This window comes from Rhinolophus hipposideros (assembly GCF_964194185.1).
Source record: "Rhinolophus hipposideros genome assembly, chromosome: 9".
Taxonomy (NCBI): domain Eukaryota; kingdom Metazoa; phylum Chordata; class Mammalia; order Chiroptera; family Rhinolophidae; genus Rhinolophus; species Rhinolophus hipposideros.
This window is the reverse complement of record NC_138055.1, coordinates 35444653-35469792: the sequence shown is the minus strand read 5'-3', so window position 1 is coordinate 35469792 and position 25140 is coordinate 35444653. Positions and strand designations below refer to the sequence as shown.

Below are 25140 nucleotides of genomic sequence, written 5' to 3'. Positions count from 1 at the left end.
TTTAGTCCGAAACCCTGGGTTCATTGAGAAGCTTCTGAGTCATACTTCCCTCTCTCAGATTATCCATTACTTTATAGTATTAAAGATTAAGTAAATGATTTGGAATATTTATAGTTCTATACATATAAATAACAGCCTTCTATTAGTTAAAACTTGCTTACCTTAGCCTACAGATTTACATTAGCTTAAATTCTTGTTTTATATCATACAGAAGTTTGCAGCTACTCAACAGATACATAAGATTCTTAACTATCACTTTGTATATAAATGAAATAAATATGAAACAGGCTATTTTCAAGAGATTCAGCTGGCAACATCATTTAGCAATTGGACAAGTAATTAAAAGGAAATTGCTTTCCTCACTGCTCGGTGGTGAATTTGATAGAGATGTCTTTTCCAGTGCTTTCTTGACATTGAAAATTACTTATATCCTTTTATATGTAAATTATTTATTTATATGTATTTTTAACATTTTATTTATTTTAAAATATTTTAGTTTATTTATTTTAAGTTTTTCCAGGACCCATCAGCTCCAAGTCAAGTAGTTGTTTCAATCTAGTTGTGGAGGGCGCAGCTCATAGGGGCCCATGTGGGGATCAAACCAGCAACCTTGTTAAGAGCACCGTGCTCTTAACCAACTGAGCTAACCGGCCACCCCTTATTTATAATTTTAAATGTATGTTTTATTTGTAAAAATATGGGTTAATCATGCTAAGCTTTCAAATTCCTCCTAAATAAGATATTACAAATAAAAAACAAAGTAGAAAAAGCCTTACCTGGCATGTATTATATATATTCATAATTGTGAAAATGCATGTCATAAATTGTCCCCCTCCATTTTACAGTTATGGTTTTTAAATTTGCATCCAGTCAAATAAAAAATAATTAATAGAAAATAGGAAACTACTGTAATTTTTGTATTCTTCATAGCTAATAGGCATTTAGTACAGTAGCTCAGTAAATTATTAAAAGAATCAAATTATGAAATAAGGTGTAATGGGTCAAAATTATTTACATAGCTACCAATATAAGGATCAAGCATGTGGGTTCTTATTAATATACCATTAGACTGGTCACACAATGAAACAGAATGAAAGGGTAATTATGAATGACATTTGTATCACCTTTGAAACTGTCAAACTCTATTATGTCCTTCGGTTTTGCACTTTGTGGCTTTCAGACATGTGTGCTGCCTTGACTAGAGGAGAACATTATGAGTTCCAGTGGGTCTCTTGCTTTGCTGGCTATTTTGGGTAGTCAGTTTTCAGTATGTGCATGTAATAGTTCTTAGTGCTTAAAGCTAAGCCTGTGACATTTCACCCCATCAGCACCCCATCTGCCTCATCTTCGTGGACACCACCATTCCCCTTTGACACACACTCACACTCTATTTCCTCTGTGTTCATAAATCTCTCTTGCAACTCTGTGAATCTCTTTCTTCCTCTCTCTTTTTTTCTGCACAGTCAAGTGAAACAGCCACCTTTAATTTCTCCAAGTATCCCCTCAGAACTTTTGCAAGAGTTGTGATGCTGTCAAAGGAAGTTTTCAGGGTGACAAAAGCCAGTGGTTTTATGCAAAAGGTAGTAAGCAGGTACATTTGATGGGAGAAAATTGCCTAAAATATTGATAGCTGCATAATAAACAGTCAATGAAGCTCCTATCTGACAGGGTATTTTGGCTGAATAACAGGGAGAAAATCTGGATTCTCATCCTTATTGGCTCATTGAATAGCAGTAGTATTTAATGTATTATGCATATGCATGTTTTCATTTCTTATTATTAGCATAACGTATATTCTGATAAAATTTTAAACCCTGAGATAATATTACAAATTTTAAGGTTGCCTCCTTATATTGAGGAAGTTTTCTTAAAAGGTTTTGAAGCCTGAAAAATGTAATTTTTTTTTATAATCTCCCTTTATGTTATATAAGCCAGTGTCTCTCAAACATTAGTGTGCAGCAGAATCACCTGGGAATGCTTGTTAAAATACAGATTGCTGGAACCCACCTCCAAAGATTCCAGGGTAGAGAATTTGCCTTTCTAACAAGTTCCCAAGTGGTGCTGATGGTACTAGTCCAAAGACCGCATTTTGAGAACCAAGTCATTCATACAGGAGTATAGGGAAAAAAGGGACGATATACTCCTGGGTTTCGGCCAACCATAGCATCATATAAAAGAATTATGGCTGACCAGCTCAACTAAATGTTCACATTGAAAGAGCTAAGAATGATTTTGCTATGTACTTTTTTAAATTCTAAAATAAACTTTTCAAAATTATATGTTGAATGGGTCATGGGATTATCTTACTTAACTTCCTTCCAAGATTCTATGAATCCATAGAATGGATTCATATGAATCCATAAATTTGGTATAATGGTCACTACCTTTTATGCATCTAACATGATCCCAGATTGCCATTTGAATTAACTCATGGATTTTCAAATAACTGTTCTTTTCTCTGAATCAGAAAACAGAATTGGAAAAAAAAAGTTAAAAGAATAGTTTTCCCTTGCCTGTTCATGGGCTTCCTAAATGCAATTAATCATGGCATCTAATAATAGGAAACCACTTTAAAAAATACAAACCTGAAACAGATATCATATTATATCATTGTGTCATTTTTATAAAGTGATTTGTTCCAATGGTTTTTGGTAAATACATACATAAAATTTTTATACTTTAACATTTCCATGACTAAATCATACCACTTGATTCCAACTTGTACTCCTTTCAATAAGTTATCCTGCTACTACTGGTAGATATTGAATGTATTTAACTTATGAAGATTAAACGGTAGCTTAGTGAAATCTGTATTTTTATTGTACAATAATACCTATGTAACATTGGATATATTATAAACAAAGTATAAAAAAGTATAAACATGTCACATATTGCAATTTTAGAGCACAGAAAAGAAATGACTTTCTCAATTTTCAATGAAAGATAAGTGATATAATGTTAACATTATCTGATTCTTATATATTATGATAAAAATGTGAACAATAGTTGTAGCCATAAGTATTATGTATGAAATTACATAATGACTAATTAGATAAGTATAAAACAGAATGTAAATTACGTGAACTTTACCTATTTAAGTATAGAACAGTTGGAGATCACCATGCCTGCTGAACTGACCACATACGAATCTTCACATGACGATGTAGTACACTGTAAGAAAAATCTGGAAAACAAATTGGGATATGAAAAATACAGAGAGTTTGGAACAGTGTTGCATATAAATAAATAGTATATATTAATCTAATGTTATGTTTATTTTCATTTTTAGATCAAATCTAAACTGTTTGTGTGAATCCTAAGAAAAAAAGATTGTTTTCTAAGAAAGAGTTTGTTTGTTTGTTTTTAATGTAAGTTGGGCAGCAGTTCTGGTCAGAGTTACACACCATTTAACTTCTCCATCATGGATATTTTAGGTATTCTACTTAAGCACCAGGGTACAAAGATGCTTGGAATTCAACCCCTTATTCTTCAGAGGTTGGAAAAAAACTATCTGCATCATAATTTTATATGAACTGTGCATTTTCTCTAAACAAAAAAGAATAGTACAAATAATAGCTCTGTAAGAATATTTCTTACAGGTGACATCAGTTATGTGCTTTCTGGATAGTTGAGTGCATGTGTACTTTATCTTATACAAAAGGATTTTCACAATATGACATTGTTGACGTTGAAAGTGATGTTGTTGACAACTGACCAAACACTGAAATGTTCTAGATTGAATGCTAAGATCACTGATTGGTGGAGTAATTCCATGAGAAACGACAGGCAGTATACCTATGTTTTTCTAGCCGTTTTTAATCAGCCTTTCCTTATCACAACTCATGTTCTAATAATTATTGCAGGATGAAGTGGCACAGCCACTGAACCTATCAGCTAAACCCAAGACCTCTGATGGCAAATCACCCACATCACCCACCTCTCCCCATATGCCAGCTCTGAGAATAAACAGTGGGGCAGGCCCCCTCAAAGCCTCTGTACCAGCAGCATTAGCTAGTCCTTCAGCCAGAGTTAGCACAATAGGTAAGTTCTTTTTCTTTTGTTCTTGCTGATTTTCTGTTTATGGCAATTGAATGAAATCATCTTTTAATGGCAAATCACACATACCCTGTGCATGGCTTCAGTTCCATAGGAGATTTCCAATTTTATGAACCTCATAGGTCTGTTATAAACATGCAAATGAAATTTATAACTGAAGTTCAAGTTATAATGCCCCCCTGAAAAATCTAACTGACCTGGTCATTTGTTGATGTTAAACTTATGTTATAAAGTGTATAAAAAAGACGCCTAAATGACTAATCACAGAGAGCAATGATTCCAGAATATGGTTGTTAAGAGACTTGCCTTTTCCATTACTGAAATTTATTTCTATTTTTTGTTATGTGTACAAAGTCTACATAATGGTAAATACATTCTGCCAAATCAGCAGTCAATCATTAAGATGTGAAGTTTGTTCAGTTCCGTACTGCTTGAGATTTACTAGAACACACAAAGAATTATAAAAAGTAGATAGCTTCATTTTTCTATAATTGTCATTTCAGTAGATTAAGCAAATATGAGAAAATGCTTTTAAGCTAATTTTTTTTTTAAAATCCAATAATTTGTATTTTAGTAACACATAAATTAGACTATAAATACTTACTTCGGCCCACATTTATAGATATGTTTATTATTTTCATACTGTTATGAAGAGGTTGGTCCAGGAACTCGGTTTAGTTGGGGGAAAAGTCATCTATTACATAGCAGAAGTCAACTACAGTAAGTGCTATTTCAGTGCACAGAAACAATCCGATACTCAAAAACAAGAGAGAGTTGTGTTCTACTAGGGAAGGATCTAGGAGGGCTAAATTGAACATAAGCTAATTCAAATGGAGCTGTGAAAAAGAAATACATTCCTAGATATTTTAGCCTGTAAGAGAAAACCCTAAGTAAAATACCATATTTGTCTAGAGTATAAAATGAATGTGTAATGGAAAGTGATCAGAACTACAATAGAAAGGGGCAGGTGGAATCAGACAGAATAGTATCCTAAGAAATTTTGACTTTTTCTCCAGACAGTAATCTGATCAGAACTTTAAGAGTATTGGCAGCAGAAAGAGATTGGAATCAGGGAAATTACTGTTTTAGTGGAGGACAAGAGTGAGTTACATGAAATAGAAATAGGTATGATAAGCAAAGGAGATAACAGATTGAAGAGATATTATTAAAGAAGAATTGACATAAGTTATCCACAATAGAATGTACCTGGTGAGCTTCAAGTTGGAGGTAGAGGAGTCTAGAATTTTGAATTCATCAAATACTAATAAGAAGGACAGTGCTTTAACTGTGAAACAGAAGACTAGATTGGAAGCAGGTTAGGGGGAAGACATAAATATAAACATTTAATAAAAGTTGAATTTGAAACACGAGTCATTTACGTAGCAATATTGAGGAGGAAATTATAGATGTAAATCTGATATTCAAAAAGGGTGCTACGATTTTTGACATGAAAATGATTCCTTATTGAGGTTGTTGAATCAGAGCAAATAAGTTCATCAAAAAAGAGTGTGCCTGGTAAGAAAAGAAGTGGGGTAAAGAATCATGGGTAGTACCTACTACATTAGTTATCTATTGCTGCACAACAAGTTAACCCAAAACTCAGCAGGGTAAAACAACCAGCATTTATTACCTCACAGTTTCTAAGAGTCAGGAATCCAGGAGAAGCTTAGCTGGGGGATTCTGACATAGTCTCTCTTCTGGTTACAATCAAGATATTAGCCAGGGCTATAGGAATTTACAGGAGATGGATGACCCTTTTGCAAAATAACTCACTCACATGGCTGGAGATCTCTGTTCTTTGCCACATAGGTCTTCCCATATTGCTCCTCTAGCATGGCAGCTAACTTTCCCCAGAGTTGAGTGATCACGAGGGAAAACAAAAATAAGCCAGTTTCTTTTATGACCTGGTCTCCAATATCACCCATAGTTCTGCTTTATTCTTTTTATCATAAGATAATCACCAAGTCTAGCCCAACTCAAGAGAAGGGGAATTAGCTTTTATGTCTGAAGGAAGGCATATCAAAGTATCTTTGGACATATTTAAAAACCACCGCACTTTTTTAAGGGAGAAAACTGATAAAAACCCAATGAGTATCTTAGAATCAGAATGAAGATAGGACAGTGTTACGCTAGCCTAAGGAAAAGAAATAGTTCAGAGGAGGGGTTATTCAATGTTGTCACATTCTGCAGAAAAGTTAAAGAATATGAAGAAGAAAAGCATTAGGATTTAGCTGGAGGTCGTGGGTAGGTAGACTCGGACAGAGAAATTTTAGTAGAAGGGTTTAGCAGAATTCCAATTACAAAGATTTGAAGAACATGAGGAAAGAAAGTGTGGTTAATATATTTACCAATGTCTTTGTAAGCTTGATGTTGAGAAGTGAGCTTGAAAAGGCTGAGTAGACACAAGTTTAGAGTAGAAAAATCATATGATATATATTTTCAAAGAACACTTTGAGAAACCTATATATGTAAGAGTTCATAGGTGAGGGTAGAGCAAGGAGAAGAGATGAGAAATGATTAACCTTGGAAAGGAGAAAAGCCCCTTCTTTTTCCTGAGACTGAAGGAAATGAAAAAAGTGTACAGTTTCAGAGAAATTGTGGGATGGACAGAAAGAAAGCTAAAGGAGTGTATTTAAAATGCTTCCATCTGCACAGGGTAGAATTCCAGGTTTTTGTCAAGAGGAAGTCAGTCTGGGGCAGTGGGGCAGCAGTGAGAAGAGAAACAATGAAAACTTAAGTTTTGAGACATTGGAAAAGGTTTGGGGTACACATGTGCTTTTTATCATTATGCGCCATTCTGTTACGGTCTGACTCTCAGTTACTCAGCTCAACATCGTATATGGAACCAAGATAAGACTTGCTTTCATGTCCTCAGCATGTAAAAGAAAAAATATTTTATTTGGCAAGAATGATTCATTTCCTTAATAGACAAGAAGGCCCATAAATATCACAATGTCGGTATATGAGCTACTTTAGTAAGGTCAGTCGGACTAGAATATTAAACTCATGGAATAATTAATATGTTTGCATTTTTATCCTATGATGATGTTTTACTTCAGCATTCCAGGGATGAAGTATGACAAAATATTTTAGAAAGGCAAGAATGTATTTAGTGACATTTATCATCTGACTTTCTCTTATTTCTTATCCTGAAAAGTCCCTTCACCACATACACATCCCTCATATTTTCCAAGGATGTGAGGCCACTACAATTTACTTTTCTCTTTTCAACAAGTGCAGATGCTGAAAGCTGAAACTGTAATGAGTAATAATGTAGTTGGATAAAAGCTGTGAGCATTAATGGTATTGTAAAGGTCACCCCTGAAAGAAGAATTAATGTGCTATGCTATTAATAAAGCTTGGAAAACTATGAACCAAAAGATAACTTAAGATATTGTTCGTGACATGGGGCTCTTTGCTATATATCTGTCAGCTACAAATATAGAAAGTGAGTTTTTGAGGTTGGAGACCAATATTTCAGTGTATTCTATAAGAATGCTTTTGATACAGTACGCAAATGATAGCCAGCTCCAAAGAAAGGGAATCCTTAAAAGGCATGAATAGTTCAGAAGAAGGATGGATAATTTTAGAATCTTTTCACTAGATGTTATCTTTTCTTTATTGGCCTTTTTCACTTATGTTGTACATATGTACAATACTTTTAACTTTTTTCAAAGCATTTTTAATCTATGTTCTCACTGCAGCTAATTTTAGAATTATAGACCCTTAACTAGATAGAGCAGATATCCATATTGTCTAGATAGAACTTATTTTACAGATAAAAAACTGAGACCTAAAGAGGCTAAGTGCTTACCAGGGATTCTAAGTAAGTTTCTGTCACAGTGTAGATAGTTCTATGATTCTACTTTTATTCCTCTGATTTAATTTCAAGGAAACATATGTCCATAAAGATCTAGTAGTTTGCCCAAACTCATAGCCGGTGGAGGTTGAAGCTTTACAGTCATAGTCTCTGTGTTGACATGCTTTTTTTCAGTTATTGCTTATTGGTAGCCTCTCTCCATTAGATGCTTTACTCAGTCATTTATTTAACCTTCCACTCATTAATTCAATAAATGGGTATTAAATGTCATCTCTATGTCATACATTTTGCTAATTCTGGAGGATAAGCAGACAAAAGTGTTGGACTGAGGCTTTAGATGCCTACAGTCTTTATTCTATCATGTCTTAGGAAAATATTGGAACATATTCTGACCCTTCATTCCTCAGAGGTATTAACACATGATAAGTAAAACTTTACCTGAGCAAACGTGGTAGACGCCCATAGCGTCAATAAAATGATGGGAAATATTTTCAAGTATATTAATTTGGTACTTTATTCCTACAAATTACTAATTTAAAATATGATGACATGAAGGAGGATATTACTTTGAATACGTTTACGTTTTTAATGAGAAAGACTTCTGTGAGGGTAAATTATTGAACAAGAATATTGTAATAGTTTCACAGAAAGCCTTTCATTGGATTATCAGGAAGTTAGGGGTATTAGTCAACATCTGGCAACTAACATTTGCATAGCACTTTGCAATTTACAGATTGCGTTCACATTTATTATATAATTAATTTTTGTGAGGCTCCACAGAGGAAGAAATGGTTGCATACCAGGGTGCCAAAAATTTGATGATGATGTGACCTTAAAATAGGAACAAAGGTAATATTTGTTGAAAATAATTTGAAAACCTCTGCCCTTACTTTTACTTATAGCTGAAAAGTCTCATGTAAAATAAATATCTAGTAAATAAGAATGTGTATTGCCCTGAAAGCATTTGTTAAGTGCATGAATTTTAATAAATCTGTGTCATACGGTATAGGCTTCCATTGATATGATGACATGGAAAATCAGTGAATTTGGAATTATAAAGGTTGATACTTTCAACTTAGAAATATGCTTTTATACCTTCAACAGACCCTGCCATGGGCCAAAGGAATAAAAGATTGAAAGGGAAAAAAAGTGCCTTCAAGTGACAGACTGGTGTGAAAGGCAAACTTAGAAAAACGAGACAGTGTGACAGTTGAAGCATTTATAAAGTTTTGAAGGAGCATGTAAATGGGAAGCTCTCACGTTGCCAAAGAGCATGTCTGGGGTATGTCAGGGAAGTCCTTACAGAAGGGGTGACATTTGAATAAATTCCCAAACACACCAGAGAGAGAGTATTTCAGTAAAAGGGAAAAACTTGGGAGACGGAGGTGGGGAGGGAGGAGGAAGGCGTGTGCCTGGAACGGGAAATAGTCCTGTGCAGCTTTAGCACACAACTCTTAAGAGACCAGCAGGAAGTGACATGGGAAGGATAAGCAGAATCGATATCATGAAGAGACTTTCAGGCCATTTTAAAGTGTTTGGAATTTTTCCCAGAATGACGTTTTGGGGAGAACCTTAAAGAGTTTCTTGTTCCAGTATATTTGGGAAAGTCTGCATACTGTTGTTATTTCTTGAAGATTCACGAAGCCCATTAACATATTCAAGATTTTGAGAATTCATGCAATGAAGAAAACTTTTTAACTTTAAATTAGCATATCCCACACTTGTTTGAACATGGAATTTTTTTTCACAGAATATTACAGATCATCACCTTATGAAATGCTCCTTCAAGCGTTAGGGTACCGAGAGGTGGCTTTTTAGTCAAATAAAGTGACACTATCCAAATTCCTTATTGTGGAATATTTTGGACTGCTTTATCTGGAAGCAGAGTAGAGTCTCCCTGAAGATAGGGAAACCAATTAGGATGTTAAGTCTTTAATTCGAGTGAAATGTGAGGTGGCTTTGGCAAAAGGAGGGTCCATTGGGATGGAGAAGACGCATATTTGAGAGCTGAGGGGGAGGCAAAGCTGACAGGACTTGGTTGCTTTTAGTATGTCTGGGTTAAAGGAGATATCTTAGATGACTCCCAAGTGACTGGACTTACAACTAGAAAGGGATATGAATACAGAAAGAACAAATCTGGACAGTGGGAAAATGATGAATTCTAGACATGCTGCATTTCAGGTACTCATGGGACATCCAAGTAGAGAAGCTTAGGAAACAGGTATATGTATATGGGAATCAGAAAGGATTTGAAGCAGACAATAGATGTTTCACAGTACTAAGGATCGCCCTTTGATTCTGTGGAGCACATCTAAGACCAATTGTGGAATATTGGATTCTAAGGCCACCACAACAAATGATCATAACCTGGGTGGCTTAAAACAAACATATTCTATCACCACTTCGAAGCTAGAAATTCGAAGTCAAGGTATGAGCAAGGGTAAGTTCCTTCTGGACTCCCCAAGGGAGAAGCTAGCTGTTCCTTGTCTCTTGCCTAGCCTGGCTCCTAGTGGCTGCTGGCAATCTTTGGTGTTCTTTGGTTTATAGATGCATAAATCTAATCTCTGCTTCTGTAGTCACATGACCTTCTTCCTGAGGTCTATACACCAAATCTCTCCCTTCTTTCTCTTATAAGGACATCAGTCATTGGATTTAAGGCCCACCCTAAATCTAGGATGATCTCATTTCAAGGTCCTTAATTTAATAACGTCTGCAAAGACTCTACTTCCAAATAAAGTCACATTCACAGGTAATAGGGATTCAATAGGACATGGATATATCTTTTTGAGAGACACAATTCAACCCATATAAGTAGTTTCCTGTTTTTCCTTCCACCTTTCAACAGCTTCTTTCATTGTGGAGCAGCCATTATTCACTCTTTCTGTCTATTCCCTCTAAGAATAGACTTTCCAGTTTGCCCATTTTTCCTGTCCCTGAAAATATGTAAAAGGGGCCTTTTTATAATTTTGAGAAATTTGTTGGTAATGGTTAAGAAGAAACACTGAGACATGAAAAAACAATTTGTGCTCAATTTAACAAGATTACAGATCTCACAAATTTGTTATCTTAATGATTCCTAATGTGAATTTCCCAAATCACTCTGAGCTGCTGACTGGAGCCATATTGGCCTTTGCCCTCTCATTTACCTCCTAAGATTGAGGCTCAGCAAACCTCTCCTAAACACGCGCTGCCTTCTGATCCTGCCTTCAGATACAATCGCTGCCTCAAAATATAATGAAGAAAGAATAAAATGTATCAAGGGATCATTTTGGGCCTTTGTGGACTCTTACAGGGTGACTTCTATGTAATTGAACCTCTCTACCAGCAAGAAATGACATCCCATCACAGACTTTATCATAACGGTTAAAGCCATGCAACAAGACTGCTGAGAGTGAGCATGTAGGACAAATGAAAGAAAAAAAGAAAGGGATTAACTTTTTTTTTTTTACTGTCTCCTCTGGTACCAAGTGTTATCTACATCTTCATGTATGTTATTTTATTTAATTCTTCCATTGACGTTCCATTTATTTTATAGTTGAAAGAAATGGGAATTCGGTGAGAAAAAGTTATAATTTGTCAAATATTGTACTTTGCAAGAAGCAGAAACCCAGATCCATCTGAACCCAATGCCCAAATTTTATCTGTTTCACTATGCTATTTTGCAAGTAAACTGACAGTAAAATAACTGTCAGGGGCCACTTGTTATACTAAAAAAACTACACTAACTCACTTAATCTTCACAATATTTATGTTACCTACTGAGTGTTATCTGTATTTAACCAATAATACCATTGAGATATAGAGAAGTAAAACAACTTGTGCAATTTACATAGCTAGAAGTGGAAAAGCTAGGATTTTAGTTCAGACTTGTCCAACTCTGAAACACATACTTCTCCTGAACACTGAAACTTTGGACCAAAATCTAAAGAGTAGGTGAAGAAAGAACCCCGGGAAAGGATATGAAGATGGAGGAATCAGAGAGGAGAGGAGACCCCATGCTATTATGAGAAACAAGGGATGAAGGAGTTTCAATAATGAAGGGATCATCGGTGCTTTCATTTTGCAAGGAATGGGAAATGTCCCTTGGATTTGGCAATTAAAAGAGAAAGGAAAACAGAAAGAAGATTGTAGCAGCAATGGGAGATTAAAGAAGGAATTGGAGAGTATGATATGAATCGTTGAGAAGTTTGGTTTAGAAGGTAAATGGAGAGGCAGAATTGGAAAGAGGGCAACACAAAGTTGAGAGAGAGAGAGAGAGGTGATTTGCTTTTTCTAGGAGGAGAAACTTAAGTACTTGCAAGTTGAGGTGGTGGAGATGGTAGAAACTATCAGATAGATGATATAAATGTGTGAGAGAATAACTGATGGTGAGGTATAGGAATCTAGAACATGAGCTTAAAGGATTTGCCTTGAATGAAATTAGAGGTACCATTTTCATGGAAATAGTAGGAGGCAATGGGCATAAATGGAGATAGATCTGAGGGTAGCATGGTATAGGAATGTGGGGGCCGGAAGGGAAAAGTTGAGCCTTACTGATCATTCCAAAATCAAGGTGAGACCATTTGCCAAGAGAGAGGGAATCAGCAAGATTTGGAAATTTGGTGACCGTGATTAGAACAAAATGTAAAGAACCAGCAAATAATCCAATTGAGAGTTAACTCTTTAATATATAGCTAGCTTTTATGATTTAACAGAGCAGACACAAATATATCTTTATATACAAATGTGTCTTTATAATAGTATATTTCATATACTATTTTAACTAAAACTCAAGAGTCTCTAAAAGCAAGAATGTTTGTTTAAAGTGAACACCTATTTCCACTTGCACATCAACAAACACCTCAAATTAGAAATAGCCATTACGGAACATATGTCTGTCCATCATTTATCCCCATAATAACTTGCAGCCTTTTTGCATCTCTTTTAATCATTTTTTCCTACATAAGGTTATCTTGGCAGCAACTAAAAAGCATAAAGAATTTATATTTTTGTTCAATACCATGTGCCAAACCATTTCACATCTATTTGTGCTTTGCAGAATCTACGACAAAAAATGAATGATGCCAGGATGTACATAAACAGGGATTGGAGGATAAGAAAATCAGGCTGATCCTCTTCTGATCTTACTAAATGGACATATACCAAGACCATCACTGTCATATAAGAGCTATATTTCATTCTAGAGTAGTACTGTTTGTGAACAGAATAGTTCAACAATAATATATTATGAAACTTGTTCGAGTCAGGATGTTGAGGATACTATAAGGTTAAAAACATCCATCTTTTATAGTAAATATTAACCCTAAAGGTCTGACCTACGTCTAAAGAGTCTTTTCTGATTTGTAGTTTATTTAAAATGAGCATGGACATTTTGTTCTTTGAGTAAGTTCTGAAGAATTTAACTCTAAAAAGCAAAATGCACAGTAGCTCTCAAGGCTCCCCTCTCTGTTGCCTCCACTGGGACTGATCTTTCTGCCTGAAGGAGATCAGAGGACGAGGTCTAGTCTGTGCACAGTAAGGGGGATGTGGGGAGAGGCGCGGATCATTTAGAAACCTGCCAGCACTGAAGCACTGCACTAATCTCCCATCAGCTTCTTCAATAGAAATGTTTAAGAAGCAAGAAAGTATTCTATGTTTTTTGGCAATGAGCAGATCAGATAGAAGAGTCTAGCAATACAACGAGGATGTGTAATCTGACATGATTAGACAAGGCTCTTTAGTACCAGAACATTCATAATTGAGACAAAGAAAGAGTATTAATAACACTTTCCTAACACGGCAGTTAGCCATTTTATATTTCCTTTCTTTAATCTTAGTGTTTTTCAACAAATCATGGGATTTAATAGCGTGTTTTGGCAGATTAGAGGATTTATGGCCCAGATGTTTTTTGTTCTAAAAATGGATTAGGGTGTAAAGTTTGCTGGAATCCATGGAACATGTTGAGGCAAGCCGGTCATTTTATGTGTGATTAGTGCCTGCCTTCTGTCTCACAGCCCCTCCATCTGTCACAATTCACCAATGGATCTGGTTAGATTTAGCCTCATGTCACAAACAAGTCCCTTTTCTGGGCAATTTCATATTATACATTCAGTTTATACCATTTTGTGCCCTAGTTAAAAGATAGGGAGAGTGAAAGATGAGATATTAGCTTTCCTTCCAATATTTGCAAAAACAATCTCTTCTCATTGGTATTCTACCCTAAGATAATGCAGATTATCATAATAACGTGCATCAAATAAATAAATGGCCAGTGTTAAAATTAAAATTAAGTTAAAATTAGTTTTGCTCCTTATACCTGTTATTCTTTAAAAAAAATATTGTGGTGATTTTTTTTTTTTTTTTTTTAACTAACTGGATTGTGGAGCTGCAGATGTAGGCTGGTCATTTGACCATCTTATTAAGAGTGTGAATTAAGTGTGACTATAGTTACCAGTAACCACAATTTTTTTATCAAACAATTACAGGTGCTTGGTTACATTCTGTGCTTGAAATTTATCCTCTTAACTATTGCAAGTTTTTGTCCATAGCCAACCACTGCCACCTGTGGTTTATTTCACCACAAATGGATTCAGGGGAAATGTGCTTCTTTCAGTCAGTGAATAATGATTTATTCTTTCTGTAAATAACAAACTTAATAGTACTATACATAAACTCTAAATTGGCCATTCTAATGCTAAGAGAGTGTCAATAATTATAATGATAATTATCAATATTCATAGCCTATAGAAACATTCAAATAATCCTTCCATAAAAAAAAACACAAAGATAAGTTTTATTTTTGCACTACAAAATATTCAGATAAAAAAGTTTATTTAAAATTATACTTTAAATTTCTTTCCAAATGTGTGGAAACAACTATATTTCGCTTAAATATTATATTTTTACTACAGATGTTTGGCTCCATGTGTATGTATGACTATGTGAATTAGTCATCCTCAATTTCTTATGCATTCATTGATTCATTTAGACAAATTCCATTGGGAAATCATTATATGCCAGACACTAGCCATTACCCAAAAAGAAGTGATTTTTATGGTTAAAGGTTAACCTATCGATGCATTTCTACGAAACATACCCTTTGTTCTGTCATATCTTCAGGTTATTTAAATGACCATGACGCTGTCACCAAGGCAATCCAAGAAGCTCGGCAGATGAAGGAGCAACTTCGGAGGGAACAACAGGTGCTTGATGGGAAGGTAGCTGTTGTGAACAGTCTAGGTCTCAATAACTGCAGGACAGAAAAGGTTAGTTCATAAAATAACTGACTTTACAAAGATATTTAAATTGCCTTAATGCTTTTCTTCTTTATGAGCTTTTCATTTTCTCATCATCTCAGAATAATGATTCTCTCTCCCTTTTTCCTTCTGTCAATACAGAAACCTCCATGCCCATCCTAATCAAAACCAACCGAAAATAGGGTTTTAATTCTCTGCTATCCTATTAACAATTAACATCTCCTTGTCTGTCCAGTTTGTGTTAAAATGAAATGGCATTTAAGATGTCTGAGTCTGAGGGAAAGTTTTGCTTTACAAAGATGCTTAACTTGTATTTGGGGATAAACTGGATTTGAAAATACTGAATCTTCTTTAATCAGCATAAGCTTGGTTGATACTCATGCTCATAGTCTAAGTATCTGGGATCCTAAGCTTGTCATATGTTTCTAAGGCAAAGCACGGCCAAGTTTTAGGTGACTGCACAATAGAAAATTTGACTTTATTATAAAACAAAATATGCTTTTTAAGATATGGGCATTGTTATTCTACCTGAGCCCAGTGAAACTTCTGAATTTATTTGAGATTTAATCATTTTAAACTCTTTTGTCTAAACTAGATTCTTTTTTATTCAGAAAAATATCATAGAATGCTCAGAGTGATGTACTTCTTTTGGTAATTTTTGATATGTTTGAACTAAAATTTTGAAGTGTTATTGAAGCCCCTTTAAATAATCCTATAGTTATGAGTAAATAGATATGATAAGAGAAAAAATGATCAGCTACTTAGTTGATCATCATGGAAAACTATTGAGTCAGAGTCAAAGAGTATTGCACAGGGTGAGCCATTTACTAATTTGGATAGCTTTCTGGTTTTCAGGGTTTTGTATGGAATTTGATGTATGGTCTCTAAGAAGCTAGCAATAGGCACAGTGAGGGTGCAATGTATGTGTGATCCTGTCACAACCGTACTTTTCCTGTGGTCCAAACGTGAGTCAAATGTTGGAGAAACGACTTCAATTCTGTTCTGTTTCTGGAGGGGAGAGTAGAAGATGGGTCAGTATATCATCCATCACAGTCTCACAACAGAAGAGGAGCAACATTGGTGCCGTGAGAAGGGCACAAAATTTTTCTAGCTAAGCACCAGAAGGGAAGAGGAAAAGCAAAGTGACAGCTCTAAGAAGGAATGATAGCAAGCATACAGGAATTTATATTCAAATATTTAAACATTCTTGAAAGGATGCTTAAACAGAAATTCCTTTTCTCTGCTCCCCATGTAGAAATGAGTTTAACACTCAGCCAGATGCTAATGCAAAGTGACTCAAGCTATTCCTCGCAAGCATAGCTGAATTGCCATTATTTGTTAAGCGCATTGAATTCAGCTGTGGATACAGCAGTTGGTTGTATTCAGCAAGCATCAGCACCCTTCATATATATACATATACATATATTATATATACATATACATATATACATATACATACATATATGTATATACATACATATATGTGTGTGTGTGTATATATATATATATATATATATATATATATATATATATATATATATCTTCCAAAGCAGAGACAACTCTACCTATCTTCCCCCTCTCCTCTTCCGGGGCTGGCTGGGAATTGTCAAGTGACAACCGACCAAATCCTTTTGGACAGGAAGCCTTCATCCTAAGTTCTATATACTTACAAAACAGGCCTTGTGGTTGGATCAGGGAGCCCATTAAAAGCACTTTGATGGTATGGAAATTCATCTTCATGAAGCTCCCAGGCCCCTAAGCAGCATGCTGTTTAGCTGTGGTTACAGATCAGTCATTCACATCGGAGGGCAATAATTGTGCTGACGGCTTGTAAGGCAATGGAAGTACATAAAATAATCCTGGGCCTTCCACCCTGGCACTGCGAGTTAATCTTCTCTAACACAGATCAGCTGTTGTTCTAACACATGCCTTTATGCCGGCTCCAGTGACTCTGCTCAGCGTTTTGATTAAGTAACGGGAGTGGAACCATCTGCATTCACTTTATTCCATAGTTGTCCATTGTTAGGGGACCTTATTTCCACTTCTGTGCCACCTCCACAATCATACTTTATTTCTCTGATTAGCACCTCCTATTTAAGGTGTAGGAGTTAAGAGTTGCCTCTGTTGAAAGCTACTGCTTTCAGTTTTCCTTTCTATTTTGTAGAAGGATAACTTTTTTAAAAGCCTATTTTTGAAGTAATGCCTGAGAAAATCTACTGGCCCATGAAGATGTCTGCATTCTCAAGAAGGTTTTCATTCTTGAATCTCATCACGATGTACTTTGAATGCTGTTGAGTTATATCTTATGTTTTTATGGGTTTTTAAGTGAAAATCTTAAAATATAAACAGTTCCATTATTACAATAACACAGCAAACTCTTGTAATGTGTAGGTAAACCTTCTCAGTAGAAGGATCCAAATTGCTGTATCTCTTATGTTACCCTTGATACGTGAGAATAGTGAGATTATTGAAGCTCTCTTAGAAGCAGGTATTACCGTGGTTGCCTTTTCCTGTTGAACTGGCTTGGGTGTCATTTCTATAGTATCAATGACTGATCTATGTCTGTGAAACTCACGGAAATGAGACAATGTCCAAGTTGTATCTTTTAATTAGCAATTATTCAACATCAGTACCTCCTATGTACTAGGGACAGTGCTGTGTACTTAAGGTACTGTATTGAACAAGAAAATATGTCCTCTACCTTTATAATGTTTACAGTTTCGATCAAATTTTTATTTTGACTGATAATCATGGCATATTTATGTGTGTGAGCCTGCCTATAGGAATTGAATAAAGACCCCATATTGCTTAAGTATATCAGATCGATTACATACCAGAGTTGGCAAAGGAGGATACTTGTTATTCCACATGAAGGGACATCACTATACATACTGTGTCATTATTTTCCTAATGCCTAACATTTTAATAGATTTTTATAATCACCCAACTTTACCCATGGCCAAAGCACAGATAGATCAGTAGTTGGTTTGACATTTTACTTGATAGTTCTTAATGAAAGACAGAGCATATGATAAATTCCTCTTAGTTTGATCTTCTCATAACACTTGAATCCCCAAAAAAGGTTATTTTTCTCTCTAAAACAATACTCCCAACTTCCTAAACCCAGAAAGTACGTGAAATGTAAAGAATAGGTGTTCTAAAGGAGAGAAAAGATGGAAAAGAGCTAGGAGAAAGGAAAGGGGGAAAGAAAAGAAATTCAGTCTTGTTCTTTCCATCGGTCTAAAAGGTGGTAGTATAACCTGAGATCCAGATAATTGGAATCCTGTAGTGGAGATCTGTTTTCTTGAGAACACGTCTTATACACATTAACTTTTTGTCCCAAATAGATGGTCTGAATTCTCAAAAGCTGTAATTGGATAGTGAAAACAATTAGAGGTGTGAAGAAAGGGACGAATGTTTTCCAGTTATATGTACCAAAACACATATTGAAAGTCATTTTTACTGAAACACATTTTAATTGAAGACTTCTAAAAGATTTTTTCATTTCTTAACTTTTCTTAGAAATGTTTCATCCTAACCAAGAACTGTGTATGTCAGGTTTCTTGGAAACTCTGGGACACAGTATTATTTATAATTGTCATCTCTGGTTAATTGTAGCCTGATTTTATATTCAAATAATGTTATCTTTTACCACACAGCTCTGTTACAGATTAGTGTTATGAAAGAATAATAGGAAGAATCCGAAAGAAGACCCTTACACATTTGTTTCATAAAAAACACGCACTTTGCTTCATTAACACCAAAATGGTAGTTTTGACCGTACAATCAACTACATACTCAGGTTCTGACCTTGTATTTGAAGGTATCCATTCCTAATAGAAAATCCCACCAGGCAATATTAATGTAATAGAGGCCTAATGCTCTGAACGGAAATGAGGAATAGACTAGAATTCCCCTGCCCTTTTTTCTTACTCCCAATGTTCTTATCCTAGGAAGATGATTCCTATGCTGTATTATGTGCTGGAAATGCATTTCATTACATGTATCAGGAAATCTAAATACAGTAGCTCCAACAAGGATTACGTTTTAGCATATAATGAAGTTAAGGATTAGTAGTAGCAGGTTGGTGACATTAGTTCATCAGTTCTATGCTGTCAGGGTTGAAATCTCTGTGATTCTCTTGGTTTTCCCCTTCAGGTCACAAAATATTGCTGACCTGCAAATATCGCATGAAGGCAGGAAGACTCAGGAAGGGGAATTCGTTTTCTCATTGCTAAATTCCATCTTCATTCACATAGAGATTTTTTTCATTCTTCCTTCATTCAAATAGGGATGTTTCTTACATTATTCACTTAGGGATGTTTCATTGCACCCCTCAGACTGACTTCTACAGACATCTCCTTTGGGTAGAGTTGGGTCATATGCTCCTCTTTAAGACAATTACTGGCCAAAGGAAGAGCGACTGCTTTAAATTGACCATGAATTATTTTCTGAGACTGAATGGGAGACCGTTTCCTATCCTCCCTGAGACCAAGGGATATCTTAAGATCAAAGATTATTTTGGCAGGGAAGAAAAGAAGCACCAAAAGGGCTGTTGGGTCAAAAAAGGCCATTGTGAGCCACAGCTACCTTAGAAAAATGATCTCGAAGCTCTCGAACCTGGTTTCTTTTTAATTGGTTTGTATTTGTTGTCATCTATCTAACTGCTTTTGCTCATCTGTTATTATATGTTCAGGACCTTCCCTATAACTTGTCTGTGGTTCATAAAGAATTAAATTCCATACAAACATGTCCACAAGAAAATATTGCTTGGTGACAGGTTGAATCAATGAATGTGTGTTCACAGACATCTCTCTATGTGTTAAAAACCAACTTCTCTATGGCTTTTCTTATATAAAATAGGTGTCACTCACATGCAAATGTGTGCATACATTTCTTAAAGTAGAGAATTTATTCACCCAACATTAACTGCCTACAGTATACCTAAAATCTAAATACCTACACATGCTACGTATTCATCTATAACTGCAAAGAATAGTTAAGAAAATGTCTTACTTTTCCTTCTGAGGTTCAGTGAAAATTCTTTGCAAATTCCTATAGAAAAAGATGAAAATTTGGTGAATAGCATGTATATTGTAAATAATAATTTACCCAGTAATGACATCAGTTTCTTTTTTCAGTTGTCAGTCACACTCATAAGAATCCTCACCACAGATTATATATGTAGGCTGATGTGTAAATAAAGATTAATTTTATTACTCTGGCACTTGGAAACTCTTCTATTACAATCTCCTCTTTTCTGCCATTGTCAACCCTTTTCTTTCCCTTTAACAGAGTGCCAAACATGAAATGACAGTGACCAATGTTGACTTAATGTGGATGTTTAATAATGAAAAAAAAAGTGTCAGTCCCAGTATTAGTTACAAATGGCAGTAAGTGTATCGGATGGCAGCCCTGTAATAATTTTAGATCCATCATTCTTTCCTGATGCTTGGCTGGCCATCTGATGGATGGGACAAGCAGTGTTCACTCTTCAGAAACTGACACAGTATATCTAGTTCAGCATTATCTAACACATGTCCCTTCCTTTAGTAAAGGAGAAGGCATATGATGAATTGTGAATTACACAGGTTTTGCTTTGAAAAAGTAAATACAAAAGGACTCATGCCTCTGCATTCAGTGGAAGATTCTACAATTAATTAATGATTAATGGATGGCTTTTTGTAGATGTTGCCTTTAGCTGAAATGCATTAGAGAAGTCAAATTAGAATTAGATATTTCAATCATTAGAGAAAAACTTCATGAAGGAGAAAGGCATGTTAGGTAAATCCTCCTCCGGGAGGGAATGAGATACTATTGCAACAGTGTGGCCAAGCAGGAACTTTTACGAGGGGGGGGGCGTGTGTGTGTGTGTGTGTGTGTGTGTTAAAAAAAAAAAGTCCCTAAACTATTCAATCCTCTGGTTAGAATTTGCCTAGGAACAAATTAAAATATCACCAATGATTGATATTTTATTTTTATAAAAGTGAGTACATATTATTTTAAAATCTCTACTTTACATATGATTATTTGTTTGATGACTTTAACTAAAAGATACATAAAATCTTCCATTGAATATTTGCCTTTTCTCATTGGAGCCTCTCTACTCTGAAAATTTATATAAAATGGATGCTTTCTAGGCAACTGATTATTAGAAAATCTTGAGCAGCTTTTTATATGCAAGTTGGCATTTGATCCCTAGGTTTTCTTTTCTTTTGTTTTTCATTCATAAAACCTTCTTAATTCTGAGTGTCTTAGCTAGGGAACACTTCTTATGGGACAGGAAGGGACAAGAAAAACCCTCAGTGAATATTATCAGCACAGTGCAGCCAGTTTTCAAAGACCATGACAAAAAGGCAAATAGGTATTATGTCATCACACATCCATCACTCTATATGTCAGCCTTTCAATAATTCTAATCGACGTTCTCGACAGGCTGGTACAAGTTAAAGGTGCTATTTATTTCTAGAAATTGAGTATAGGCTGTCTATAGCCTTTTGTTCCAGATGGTTTTTCTCTGTCTTTTCATTTCTTTCGTTTTCTTCCCTTTCTTTTTGGGGGTATTTAATCGAAATACATGCCGAGTTTGCAGACTGCAAAGATCAGAGCTGTTTTCGTCCAGCAGTGGTAACTATGCATTAAACATTTTGATTTGTTTGAGCTTGAAGTTTAGTCCTTTTTTGCCATTTGCTTCATGGAGTTTGTGTATATTTACAGCCTCTGCATTTAATGGCCACATGCCTTATTTTCACAGATGGCCAGTGGAAGACTTTTTCTTTCTCTTAGTATAGCCCGCTTTCAGTTTTGCTACATTTGTCACAGTGCCACTACTTGCAGCTAGCAAGTGCCCACGCTTGGTGGGGAGCAATTATGGTGTGAGTTTTTAAGGAGCTTTTTAAAGGTTTTTTTTTTTCTCAGTAAACTTTTTATGGTTTAATTTTCGAGCCTAGAAAAGCTGTGCGTGTTTTCAAACAGAGAGTCTTGTGTTCTTTACATCATTCTGGTAGAGGGGTTAGTGCAGGATGGTCCAATAAAATGAGACACATAGGGCATGCCAAATTGGGCTTTCACATAGGCAGGCCTCTCCGATGATTGAAATTGTCTATTCATTTAAAGATCTGAGGCTATGCTTACAATGGTATTCTTGAAAAAAATGGGTTTGAAAACATCATGTAGAGAATGATCTGAATGTTTTAAAAGCACATGTCCACTGTAGACAGAAAAAAAAGACTGGGAGAAGAATAAACAATAGTTATGCTAAGGTGATAGGATTGTAAACTTACATATATGACCCCACATTTCTGATTTTTCTAAATTTTCTGTAAGCAAAGTATAAATCACTATTGTTGTGGACCAGCAGTCTTATGTTTCAAAACCTGGTCTCTTAAAAGTGGTCTTTCCTTACCTTCTCTGCTGCTTTCTCCCTCATTCTCAAGATCAAACAGGTGTCTTCACAACTGTTAAACATTAAGACACTGAACTAAAGAGACATTTGTTTTTCAATCACCCTCTTACACTTAGTAGATGTTTTGCATTCTCTATTGTCATTTATTGCTACTTTACCAATATGGATATTAAAAATTATGAGAAAAATACTGTGAATTTAGCATTTACTGCAAAGGGTCTTATTGAATCATTACAATTACCCTTTTCCTCCAGTTTTACAAATGAGACAGGAATGAGTCATAGGAATACTAACGGCTATTGATATGTAATTTTTGTCTTACCTTTATCAGAGTACTTTCACATCAAATTTCATTCTTGGATATACTGTAATATAAGCAGAATAGTATTCTCATATTTGTTTTAAAATTTTTTTAAACCTGAGATTTGAGACAATGACAAGAATGCAAGTGGTAGATCAGTTTAACCAAGGTGCTCTGGCTAGAATTTCAGACTCTTCTCTAATAATGGATCGTGCTGAAGAAGCTTAAGAAAGCAACCTAGTGTCTGTTTTGTTAGCTTTTTCTCCAGTGTTCGTTGTGTGGATTATTTAGTGTATTTTTTTGAGACTTTATCACAAAAATCTGTTTTAAGCAATCACCATCTCCACAATTTGTATGTTTTTTCCAATTCTTTGTTTTTCCTGTTTCTGCTCCCTTTGTAGGTCTTCTTCTCTTTACCATGTAGCAGCCCTTTCACTAGAGAATGAGCTGGGAAAACAAAAAGAACATGTTCAGTCCTACTTATTTTGCTGCTCATGTGCAGTTTTAGCTGTTCGTTAACATGATATTTAAATAGCTATTCTAATCTACGTTTTCCTCTCCCGTCCCCTAAAACTACTATGGATGATGGAAAGGGGAACTATAACCCTGATGTGCCTGCTTCTGTTAGTCAGACCTAGCATTTCTGAACCAAGCTACAATTTTTTGAAGTACAAATACGTGGTGATGGAAGGAGAACTGACTCTGGGTGGTGAGCACACAATGTGATATATAGATGAAGTATTACACAATTGTACCCTTGAAACCTATGTAACTTTACTAATCAATGCCCCCCCAATAAATTTAATAACAATTTTTAAAAATTTAAAAAATAAATATAAAGTAGTCCAGTTATACTTATTTAACTGAGGTAACTGTTGGCTACTGAAGATGCATTCATAAGAATGCTGACAATTTTATAGCTTTCATTCCATGAAAAGGAAAAATAAAGAGAAAAATTATCCATGTTTCTGTAGCTCAGTGACTGAGTTACCCATTGTTTGTAGAACAATTATTATCAGACAGCATTCTAATTGGGTGTTTACATCTGTGTAGCCCACCCACTTGCTGGATATCCTGTGTAGGTTGTGAATTCTCTTATTTTTCTTTGTTGGCCTCCTGTTTTTCTCACATTAACCTTTCAGATTTGACTCGTGGTGCACAATATCTATATTTGCTCTGGTTTAAAATAACAACAAATAATTTTTTTTAGACTTTGGTTGAATGTTGATCACATATACAGACATTTGAAAACTCGGGTCTTAGTTTTTTCCTCTACTGGTTTCCTTCTTCCACATGTAAGCACCATAAACCTTCTTTGTGAATGATCTGTTTCCCACAGATTCCTTGAATGGCTTTCCTGTGCATTATACCCTCAGGCCTCAGTGACTTCTCTATGGCAGTGTTTTCTGTTTTAAAAACAAAATCATAATGGTGAATTTGGGTATATAACTGTGCCTTTCATGAAGTACCTGAATCTGTAAATCTGATTATTATTGGACAGTCTCCTCACAAAATGTATTTCAATAACCATATTTTTTTTCATAATTTAAATACCTTCCTTGTATTTAGGAGAATGATGATAGAAGTCTCAATTATAAATGGAATGACTTTAAGTTTTGGAACTTAATTAACAACTTTTGGGGAAATTGTCATTTACAGATAGCGAAAACATATATAGTTTTATACATTTGTCAAATGTATGACTCCCATTTGTTTTAGGGAGTCCAGTCAAGTAGGACATAGAATTGCAGGTTTGAAAGAAAATGTAAAAGGGCCTTTAATTCAACGTGTCATCTGACATTGAAATGCCTCGTCAATATCTCTGACATGCCAGGCAGGTAGTCATCTAGCCAATACTTGAAAACCTTCAGGGAGGTGAAAGTTTTTACATCCTGAGGCAACCCATTCAATGGATAGATAGTTCTGACTATTAGAAAACTCTTCCTGCAGTGGTGTTTCTCTTCCACCTAATAACTTATAACCATTGGTCAATGCACTCTTAACTACATATGGTTAAATTCTATTTCGCAAATAACAGGTCTTTCTTTTTTTTAAACATGGAGGTTCTTAAGATATTTAAAGACAGCTATTGTTGTTGATCTCCTCTTCCCACCCCATTCAACTCTCTTTTTGAGGGTATTGTGCAATTTCTCCATCATGGCAACGGGGTATTAATAGGAACTTAATCCAAAACTGAGGTAACTGAGTTGTGGCCATTGAGCTACTCTGTTCTGCATTCCAATTATTATTGAAAAAGAAGCTGAGGTCACTATAACATTGTTTTCCTTAATGAATACATATTAGCTTCTTGTTGTAACCACAT

At 35.2% G+C, this 25140-nt stretch overlaps 1 protein-coding gene across 26 annotated transcripts in view; it reads left to right on the top strand.

The window, feature by feature from the left end:
- Positions 1–25140, top strand: part of SOX5 (SRY-box transcription factor 5) — a 944197-nt gene that overhangs the window by 901687 nt on the left and 17370 nt on the right. For all 26 annotated transcript variants that reach the window (XM_081058265.1, XM_081058274.1, XM_081058286.1 and 23 more), the window contains 2 exons: positions 3864–4041; positions 14975–15120. In XM_081058265.1, the coding sequence (XP_080914391.1) occupies positions 3864–4041; positions 14975–15120 (324 nt within the window). The remainder of the gene's footprint in view (positions 1–3863; positions 4042–14974; positions 15121–25140) is intronic.